The sequence below is a fragment of the Saccostrea echinata genome, unplaced genomic scaffold (genome assembly GCF_033153115.1).
Source record: "Saccostrea echinata isolate AGI-Se365-2 ecotype Australia unplaced genomic scaffold, CSIRO_AGI_Sech_v1 ptg000030l, whole genome shotgun sequence".
NCBI classification, from domain to species: Eukaryota; Metazoa; Mollusca; class Bivalvia; order Ostreida; family Ostreidae; genus Saccostrea; species Saccostrea echinata.
In genome coordinates, this window is record NW_026889779.1 from 16,099,894 (window position 1) to 16,111,576 (window position 11,683).

At 35.1% G+C, this 11,683-nt stretch overlaps 1 protein-coding gene across 1 annotated transcript; it reads left to right on the plus strand.

Moving 5' to 3' along the window:
- The first annotated feature begins 10,205 nt into the window (after nucleotides 1–10,205).
- On the plus strand, nucleotides 10,206–11,336 carry LOC133196870 (uncharacterized). Its single transcript, XM_061332719.1, has one exon. It carries the CDS (start codon nucleotides 10,206–10,208, stop codon nucleotides 11,334–11,336), a length of 1,131 nt encoding a protein of 376 aa, XP_061188703.1.
- The last annotated feature ends 347 nt before the right edge of the window (nucleotides 11,337–11,683 follow it).

Genomic DNA, 11,683 nt, shown 5'->3' on the forward strand with positions numbered 1-11,683 from the left:
TCGGGTCCCGGTTACAAAATTAAGACTTGATTTTATTTACCGAGCCTGTGACGTTTGGTGCCTAACGTACAAATACCCACTATTCCCTTACAGCATTTCCCTTGCTTATCGGTACTTATGCAGCAATATACCTTCATCACCTGCATACGGGGTTTATATCTCTCAGTTGATTCGATACGCAAGAGCATGCTCTACGTATGCATGTACAATTTCTAAAACGAGGTAAATTATTGACAAACAAGTTGATGAAACAAGAATATCAGCAGTCTCGTTTAAAGTCATCATTTCGTAAGTTCTATGGTCGATACAATGACCTTGTCAGCAAATACAATTTATCATTGAGTCAAATGTTAACTGACGTTTTTCATACTAATTGTTAGGCCATTATTTACACACTGAATTGTCGATGGATTTTTCCGTTATTTCCCGATCATGACAAGGAGCACAGGGCGGGTGTGACCGGTGGCAGGGGATGCTCACTCCTCCATGGCACCTGATCCTACCTCTGATGTTTTGGAGGTCCGTGTTTGCTCTGCTCCTATTTTGTTTTGTTTAATGGACTTTTGAGCTTGAATACTGTTCGTTATCTCCATATATTTCACTCATAGAATTCGAGGACAAATTTCTACGAAGAGGGAGAATGTGTCACCGGTTCACAGGTGTGTTAAAGTCAGTCAACATATTGAAATTTCTTCAGATAATTGTGCAGATGAAACAAAATTGTGCAGAATTAGGGCTACTAAATTTTTATACTAAATGCCAGGATAAAATGACTTATGTTCAATACAATAATTTTTGCCATATCCTCTCCTTTGACTTTTAAACTTTCACATATAATATGGAGGAATCAGATAAATTCAACAGAGTAACTCCCTAACATGTGAATACTAGTGTATATATTTAAAATTGGAATGATGCAAAGTTCAAGATTCTCGAATCATGGTGCATATTTTGTCCTTAAGAATCAATTTACCTCGTAATGTCTGCACTTACGCATTGAACTTTGAATGAATGAACTTTGCATGGTTACTTCCATGATAAATACAAAAGAATTTGTCAGAGTATTAGTATTTTTATACGTATAATTATTCGGGGTCTGCCAACTAGTTCGAAGGTTCACTAGTCCGACGGCCCACTAGTCCGAAGGTTCACTAGTCCGACGGCCCACTAGTCCGAAGGTTCACAAGTCCGACGGCCCGCTAGTCCGAAGGCCCACTAGTCCGAAGGTTCAGTAGTCCGATTGAGAAAAAATGACGATATATATATATATATATATATATATATATATATATATATATATATATATATATATATATATATATATACCTTTTTTAGAGTTGCATGTATTGACGAACCTGATATACCTCATACAGAGTTATGTCTTACAGTTTATAGATCAAAAACACAAAAAATACTTTGAGTCTGCTCAGGCAGGCACGTAGTATCTTTGTTTTATTTATTTATTTATTTTGTTTTTTGTTTTGTGTGTGTGTGTGTGTGTGTGTGTGTTTATTTTATTGCAAAAAAAGTCCCCCCACACACATACAAACATCGCAGGTTTTTTTGAGTTTGGACAATTTTTCCTTTTAATTTGTCTTTTATTGTGTCATAAAAGGCTTTGAGGGTATTTTATGAATATTTTTTTTCCTGCCCCCCCCCCATCCCCCAAGCCTTAATTAAAGATGGTACACGTTTTCTACAAATGAAGTACTTTACAAAGTAACGAATTTTTATTTCTACAAATTTTACATGAGAAACTGTCACTTAGATATTTTACCGATGAAATATATTTTCAAAGAATTAGGCACACTTAGTTTCGACAATGCCTACACAACAGTGCACTTACAAACATCGAAAATGTTCAATATGTTTAATATTTAGTCAAGGTATCAATATATACATTAAAAATAACACAAGTATTCAGCAAAAAATGTCATAATTATCTGAAAAGAAATTAGTTAATGACATTTATTGATTTTGAATGGGATAAATGTATAATTATGGAGAATTAATGAGTATGCATTGAAATATTACAGATTTGTGTTTCTAAACCAGCTTAAACAAGCTGCAGAGTAATTAAAATTATCATAGTATATTATTATCTTCAAAACTTTTTGTTTAATTTAGTCTTCATATAAAGAATGGATAATGCATTTCAGTTATCTTTTTTTTTCAATTGCAAAAAGAGTATAAGAATACAAAATAACATCATGTGTTCGTAACATGTGTGGTAGCCTAATGGTCCCCAGAGGGGACTCTGGTTCAAACACTCCAAATTCTAAGATTTCCAGATTTTCTTCTTTTTCTAATTGTGATAGTGATCCTGTGACTTGTTATTTTCATTCATAATTTAAACTGATAGACCTCCCTTTACAATAGTACCGCACTGTCTGTCTGTTTACGTTACTTCGATGAAATATTACAAGGAATTATTAAGAGAGAGAGAGAGATGTTTTATACTATTTAACGGCATTGTAAAAGGTGTAGTGCTACTACAATTCCTAAAGCAGACTCTTCTTCTTAAAAAAAAATGTTAAATAGGGAGGGAAAACATAATGATACCCGATAACAAAAAATGTTAAACATATTAATATTTATCATTTAAATGATGAAGAATTAAATGATGAATACATATCCACTAGGTCTGGTTGTGAAGTAAAAACATAGATTTGTAATATACGAGGGTTGATCCAAAAGTTCGTGGAATTTCTTGATATTTTATTTATTTATTGGTGGAAGTGATTGAAATTTACAGATGGAGATATATACACTTGTTGAATTTTAATAAAAATATATTTTGAATATTCATGATAGTAACACTTTGGCAATTGCCATGGAAACGGATGTTTGAAAATGCGGGGGAGACATTTATTCCTTCATTATCATTTCAATACTTAATACTGTGAGGAAAATACACATTAAGTAGCATATGAAACGCAAATGATGTCATTAAAACGATTACCTGACCTCTTATAAACCTTTGTGTTAATTTTTTATCGATTTTACCGGATATATAGTTTTTCTATTGATGATTTGTTGTTCATCATGACATCGCTAGACAGCGTCAAAATTGGGTCAAGTAATAAGATTTGTGAAAATCTCGGGAACACTTCGACTTAAACGTAAATAGTACTGATATAGGCTGGACAAAAGTGCAGTAAGCCACTGGCTTTCCATGTAGTGGCCTGAGAAATTTAAGGAAAATAGGATTTCCGTGGAAGATGATGAAAGGTGTGGCCACCTATTGGAAGGTCTTTTTTTTCATCGTAGACAAATTGAGAGCGTTAATGACGTGAACCGCCAACGTACTGTAGTTGACATTGCCACTGAAATAGGAACATCATATGGAACGATGGTACCCAGGCTTTTCTCGAGAGAAGAAATGGAGAAAAGAGTGCAGAGTTGATTTGAACGTAAGGGTGAGATACTTCTGCGACGTGACGTGACATACCTTATGACGTTACGTCGAAATCTCCCACATTGTAAATAGAATGATGATGACAACTGTCCATGTTAAGAAGGCTCCTATGACCTTAATGGTGTAAACCTATAGTGTTTAGAACGGACATTTTATCTGAACATTTTAAACTTGGAGTATATTCATAACCTAATTATTCTAGTTATTAATAGTGAGCTTAATAGTGACAGTAGAATAAAACAAAAGTTTGTTAAACGGGGATGTACATTGTGTACCACATGCAGTGATTTTTTAATTGGAAAAGAGACTTTAACATCATGAACTATAATTATATTGTCAGAACAAATTGGATGTTGTTATTGATACTATGAACTATAATTTTGTAAACTCATTTGTAGTGGAATTGATCAGAATAGACCAATCAAGCCCATCGATACTAAGTAATAAAATTTGAAAGGAAATGTAAAGTTACTATTGAGATTCTTGATTAAGAGTAATAGAAGCAGATAAGTAAATGAGCTTAGGGCTAGAACTCCTGTTGTGCAGAGATGGGGACTGAGTCCATAACTATTATTAATGAAGGTATATTTGGATTAGAGGGTGGTCCATTTTGGGGTTCATAGGTCAACGGACAGACCTACAGACTAAGCGTAGGTGGTATGGCAATGTTAAGTCAGCAAATGAAAAGTACTTTTATATCAGGGACCATGAATACCCTCTGAACACAAAATACCCCGTTTTGCCAGAAAACGGCATTCTTCAGTCCATTATTCTATTCTATTCTGTTATTACCGTCTTCCTTGGAAGACGGTATACAGAGTTGAAGTATTTTACAGTCTTCGGACTATGCACTTCCTCTCTTTTGTGATTGGTAGAAATTGCATGATGAGAAAATTTTCAATTATTTCATTGGTTGAAATGCTGTTCAAGGCAAGGGAGATAATTTTCTGATGATCTAATTTTCTTACAACTTCACAATTTTTCAAGATTTTCAATCGTAAAAAAAATATGACAAAACGAACAGTGGATATTGGCAGCAATTAATTCGAAATAACACGCTAGTTTTTTTTTTTATATAGCAATTACCAAAAAATCGTTCTATATTTTCAATGTTAACAGAATTAATCTTTGTTGCATGCAAGCTTTACAGCTTGTATGTATTCTTTTCCCCTTTGTTCTTGCACTGTCTTTCTAATCTCGGCAGCACTCGCATACCTTGGCCGATTCGTACCTCATCTATATATATCACAAAGATGACAGAATCAGCCGAGGTTTGCCGAATGATCTCGGCAGAAGTGTTGAAGTTTACGGAGACAGCCGAGCATCTTTTCACTTTTTACTTGGTAGGGCTTAGGGATGTGCGATTTTATCGGTAAACTGGTATATCGTGATTTTTAATTGTGTGATACGTACCGTGATACGGAGACAAAAATACCGGTATTTAGGAACATTGTTAAAAATTCCAGAAATTATTTATTTTTTGTTCAATCTTTCAAATTACAATTGCAGGAAGTGTAAAGAATGTTGAAAACGAACGCGACAAAGAACGACATCCTAGTATCCAAAATTGTCCTAGTATCCAAAATTGCTTGATATTACGTAAATAAAAAATGAAAAAAGTTTAAGTAATGTTTTTCTAGCACATTTTTCGGAAAAAAAATGAATATTCATCTAAAATCATTGTAAAATTGCTTGTAAAAATATCATGATATTATCGTGATATTTTGGGGGAAAATCGTGATATATCACAATACGAAATTTTTGGCGATACCCATCCCTAGTAGGGCTTATGTTAGAAAAAACTAATGAAGAAATACAAAGCCAAGAAATTTTCAAGAATTATACGGCCTGATAGGTTTAGGTCAGGTTACTGTTTAAGGGTGTTGCTAAAGACGGTAAGCTTTTTGAAAAAGCTCTACCTGTTTTATTTTTTTTTCTTTGACTCTTTTGGAATACTTTTTGGATTCTAATTTTTTTGGACCTCACCTTAATTATTACTTTTGGAGTTTTAGTTTTACGCTCTTCTTAAATATTTGAGAGGGATCTTAAAAAACTTTTGCTATAACCAGTGTATTGGTCTATTCTGATGACATTTCAGAAACTAGCGTTGAAAAAATCTGTACGATCACGGTAGTTTAATAAACTTTTCAAAAAACTTACAAATTTTGTTACTGACTTACAATGGTAATTGGAACTTGGTGAAATTTTCCAGTATTGTTGCATAATAGCTCTATTTTATAAATATGTCTATTGTTCGCTTTAATCACATCACGATAAAATATTTTAGAAAGAATTTCCACGAACTTTTGGATCAACCCTCATAAAGTTTATAATGTTTTATCGTGAATTTCTTTCCCTAGCAGAGCATGACTTTAAAGAAATATTTAATCTTAAAAATTGAATTATATATGTACACGTTCAGCATATTCATTAAATAAATGTGATTTCTGAAATCCAAAACAAATTAATCGAAGAACTGGAATTTTTGTAAACGCATATACATTATATACCATTTTATATTCAAATACACAAATCTATTGAAAGAAAACGACACTTTCCATTTCAACATGTTTGTAAAAGAAATATTGGGAAAAGGCGCTAGATCTTTTTAAACAGTAGTGTGCATAGGCGTCGGGCATCGAAAGGGGGGGGGGTTAGCGCCCCCCCCCCATTTTTTGCAAACATAGACATAATATAGGCAGTGCAAATTCGGGCTTAGCCACCCAAACTTTTCTTTGATGGTTTAGCCTCCCTCCTTTCCAATTTGCTTCCGACGCCTATAATGTGGTATTTCTTTACTATTGTATGACAATGTCCGCGAACATATTCGCATAAATTGTAGGTTTTCGCTTAAATTCCTATCATCGATTCTTTTTTTACTTATCAAGGACATTTTTTTTAAAAAATCTTATCTTCGGTATATTTGAGAGAGAGAGAGAGAGAGAGAGATTCATCAAAGGGAGTGATTTCTTTATAGTATTTTGCTTTGATAATTATCAAAGCAACTCGTTCGTGTGTGTCTGCTGTGGATTGGTCTTTTTCAAGATTTCGCGGGGTTTATTATTTTCTGTATTGAGGCAACATTTCAGCAATTGCGTACCTCATGCCAGGTCTTAGAAAAGGAACTGTCCTTGTATATAATGGTTATAGATATTATAAGAACAGATCAACTAAAGTTAAAATCTACTGGAGATGCTGGCGCAAAACATGTAAGGGCACTTTAACTACCAGTTTGTTTGACATGACCGTGGAGAGGCCTGATATAAGAGTTTTATCGGTATGTACCACAGGAACTAACCTGTACTTATTTTTATTTCTTTAGATATATTGAATGCATGTCTTTACTTAGAAATTTATTTAAAAAGACCTTATACCGGCAAATTGACCCACTTCTGTATCTTCACATATCTTATGATTATTTTTTTTTAAATAAATAAATGTTATATCGTATATTTTCAATTTCATTTATTTCCTAAAAACATTTTTTTATATATATTTTCTTTTTATTTCTACATTCAACAATTACTTTTGAATTATATTTGTACGTTCAACCGAAATTCTTCCACAGTCAAGTTAAAGCCTTTTGTGAACGAAATGTTACGAAAAATATCTTTTATACAGACAATTGTTCACAATTCATGAATTCATTAATTTCTAACTCCAATACAATCTAAATGTACACTCAATATATCCAACAGTTTTTTTTTCTGACAATAGCCGTAAGTACATTTTTTAGTATATTGAAGCAGTTGTAATAATATATTAAGTTAAATTACTTGTGGCATTTCACACAAAATATGGTCAATTTTTTTCTTTTCATTTTTCTTTCATACGGTAAATTCACAATGTTTTAAAATACTAAGGTGGAAGATCACAGCCACCCTGAAGATGACGATCGCATCAATGCAGATGAGGTGTTTAATCAAGCTACGGAAATTGTAAAGCTGGACCCAACCAAGCCAATCAAAAGGGTATATAATGACGTGATCGGTGCCTTTGTCGATAATGAAGAGTATGACGAGTTGCCCGATTTTTCTACAGTGAGATCAAAATTACAGCGAGTTCGGGCATCGTTAATCCCAGCTATTCCGCACGATATTGAAGACGTACTAATAGAGAACGAATGGACAGAGAACTGGGCCGGTGAGCCTTTCCTAAGCCATATCGACAATGACTGGGGTATTTCCGTGTTTGCAACACGAGAAAACTATAGAACACTCAGTCGCTGCAGCACCATTTACATCGACGGAACATTTAAAACTTGTCCGGAGCCTTACTCACAATTTGTTACAATTCACGGGAAGCGTCTAGGTAGGGTTTTTACTTTTGTTATGTGCCTATTAACTGGAAAAACTATTGGTCAGTATAGGCAGCTTTTACAACATGTCAAGGGCAAAGTGCGACAAATTACAGGGAGGCGTTGGCATCCAACAAAGGTGGTTTGTGATTTCGAAGTCTCCCTTATATCTGCCCTTGAAACTGAGTTGCCACATACTACAATTTGTGGTTGTTATTTTCATTTTTGCCAAAGCTTGTGGCGAAAAATACAAGACCTTGGATTAGCACGATCATACAGACAAAGCAGAAGAGTACAGCGGCTTTTGAGAAAAATCATGGCTCTTGGTCATTTGCCTTTTGCTCTCTTAAGGCAGAATTTCAGGCGATTAGTTGGTGCCAATTCCACAAGGAGGGTCATAAACAGATATGCGGCTGTCCAAGATTTTCTCCTCTTTGTTGAGAATACTTACCTGAACGGACGTTTTCCAATGCGTCTTTGGAATGTTTATGGAGAGAGAAAGACTGCAGAACAAACAACATCGTGGAAGGTATGGACAAAGAAATGTAAAATTTCTTTATAAGCTTTTAAGAATCATAATATTTTCAGGCGCGAATCCAGGGGTTTTTTTTTTTACAGGGGGAGGGGGGGGGGGTCATCCCGGTCAAAAAAAATTTTCACCCCAAAAATTCCTTGACAAGCCAAAAAAAAAAAAAGAAAAAAAAAACCAAAAAAAAAAAACCAAAAAAAAAAAAAAAAAAAAGAAAAAAAAAAAACAAACAAACAAACAAGAAAACAAACAAACAATACAAAAACAAAAACGTGAAATCCATTTCCCAAACATGAAAAACAACTATTTCGTGATTGTGGGGTCCACATTTTCTAGGGAGGGATTTTAGATATGGGAGCCCTTGAATAGAATTTTATAATTATTGTCATTCTGCTTGTTTGTCCATGATTATATTTTTTCAAAAGATTAGAGACACCATTTTCATACACAGTTTGGAAAGATTTGGTAACAAGTCGAAGTTGTAGATCACTATGATTACATACTTTTACCCTATTCTTGCTACAAGAACATATGAAGCGAAAAAAAAATACAAATATAACAATGCATAAAACCAACAGGGATTTCATCTGATTAAAGGTCAGCTTCTATATCATGTATCATAATTTTCACTATTGTATCGTGTGTATGCATGTATATTGTAGACACCTTTCCGGCTAGAAATATTACTGTAGGCCTAGTATATATTATTCTAATTTTTAATTTTGGTTTTGTAGGTTTCCATTACAGGTGGAACACATCTGTCCAAAGGAAACACCCATCATTATGGCTTTTCATCAGAAAGATGAAAGATGAAGAAAGGCTTGAAAGAAGAAACCTTAGAGCTAGGGTGCAGGGTGCTGCGGAGGTTCCAGTCAAAAGAAAGTGGAGACGATTGGAACAGAGAATTAAGCGCTTACGACGTCAGTACCAAAATGGGGACAGAAATTTGGAAGAATACTGGAATGCCATGTCGTACGTCGTTAAGGGGGGTGTCCGGCCACCTTAGGTGCAATGAAAACAAAAAGTAAACATTTCTTCAAATGACTAAAGCACACTATAACTTGATCAAATTTTATGTCCTTAGAATGAAGAAACAATAAATATGCATAACTGAATGCATGTTTTGCGTATTCACTTTAATAGAGCCTTAAAAAATCCAAAAAAATATGCGAAGTGTGCCTTAATGTTCTCCCTACAATCATTTGTTGAGAAAATGTCTAAATTTTGCACTGTTAAATGGTAATTTCCAGTTACAAACAAGGCACTGTTGTCTTCAAAATGAGTGTAAAGAACCATGAAAGTAGTTCATGGACAGCAGCACGTGATCTATTTTTAGCACAAATTTTTTCCAGACCACTTCTTTTTATGGAGGCACATAATGGTCTGAAATGAAGAAACTTAATCTACAGACAAATTAATAAAACGCCTCTATATTAAATTTATTTTAAAAAGTAAAGGAGAATTACTTATGGTTTTTTTTAATTATATAAACACAATAAAAAGGGAAGTTGTGTGTAATAACACCACATATACGAGCTCTTGTCTCGGATATGTGAGTTTATGGAAGTGACCCTATCATTTTGACCATTCCGGATAAATTAAGTCCGTTTAGGTTCATTAATGTCATTCTGTCCGGATAATTGTAGTCCGTTGGGGTAAAGTCTAATATTAAGTATTTCAACTTCCTTTCTAGAAGATTCGAGAAATTGGTAAAGTCACGAAATTTGCAGGAGAAAAATTGCTTTTAATTTTATTTGAATTTGTTAGTCGTAAGAAGTTGAAAGATTTTTAAATTAAGTTTAAGGATTATTTAACTGCGTTTTAAAGCAAATTGGGGCATCGATGGCTAATTTCTGCATCGATTTTTGATCGATTTAAAAGTTTCACGTGTAGGGAAATTTTTTTGTGAAATAATTCGGATAGTCTTTGTCAAATAATTATATTTATGTTTTTCGAGCAAAATGCCTAAAGCAAAATTCAAGTCAATCATATCCACACGGAGGAGGGCTAAGAAAGCACGGATGGAGACAACGGAGCCTACGGTTCAACCCGGGCAAGTCCTAGCCTCTGTCTCGGAGCCTCAAGCAACCCTAGCGACCAACGTGCCCGGAACTTCAGCTCATGTAGAGCTTCCCTCACTGGTGTTGTCCACAGCCTCTCAAACAGCCCCATCTACCAACGTAACTGTAACACAACCACAGACAGCAATGGTCTCGGGCTCTGCAAATCAAGTTCAACCGGAAATGAACGCTATTGCTCCAATAGATGTAGCTACCAGTTCTAAAGGTACAGTTGGTAATGATACTTGCATGCAACCAGATATGTTTTTGCCAAATTCTAGTTTACCTTCTATGGCAAATTCAACACAATTGTCATTAGGCTATCATGTCGACAACTCGACCAAACAAAAGATTGCTAATGGGGAGTATATTAATTTGGCCCTTCTCTTGGTAAGGGACCCAAGTAAATTACAGGTTTCAACTTTATCAATGGATGCACAGGGTCAGATTATTGCACAACCAAAGAACACAAACAAAATAACATCAATTGACAAATGGACAGACGCATTTCTGATTTTCGCTAGCATTTATCTAACAGCACACCCCAATAAAACGCAGCAATTGCTCAAGTACTTGCACGACGTGAGATTAGGGGCTGAGAAATCGCAGGGTTGGGTCACGTATGATGAGCAGTACAGGTTACGCATGGCAATAAACCCAAATGGTAATTGGGGGGTAATTGACAATGAGTTGTGGCTTGTTTATATGTCACCTTCTGTAGCATACAATAATCAAAGGGCATCTACATATTACAAGTGCTTTGATTACAACTACAAAGGCAAGTGCACCAGGCTTCAATGCACATATACACATCGCTGTCTTAAGTGCAATGATATGCACCCTGCATTGCTCTGTTTAAGTTCCCAAGCAGCATCTGCTCAGACTTCCCTTAACTTAAATCGTGCCTTTCGTGCAAATGGACCAGTTGGTCAGCAACCGCAGTTCCAAACCCCATACCAGTCCTATGCCAAAAGGCAACCTGGGCTACAAGCAAGACCTTTGGGACCTGGGCGTTTCCCCTATAAGAACTAATGCAGTGATGGAATACTTGGATAAATACCCTGACGAGTCCACGGCCATCTTTTTAAGGGAGGGTCTAATTAATGGGTTTAAGTTAGAATATTCAGGCCCACGTCTTCCTGTGTTTAGCAAGAACTTGGTATCTGCAGTGCAACATGCAGATGTTTTACAGGAAAAAATAGATAATGAAGTTAAGGAGGGGCGGGTAGCAGGCCCTTATCAAAGACAACCAATACACAATTTGCACATATCCCCAGTAGGAGTTGTTCCTAAAGCTGATGGCGGTTGGCGAATGATAATGCATCTTTCATACCCACCGTCAATCAGTATAAATCATAATATTGATCCAGCTTACACTG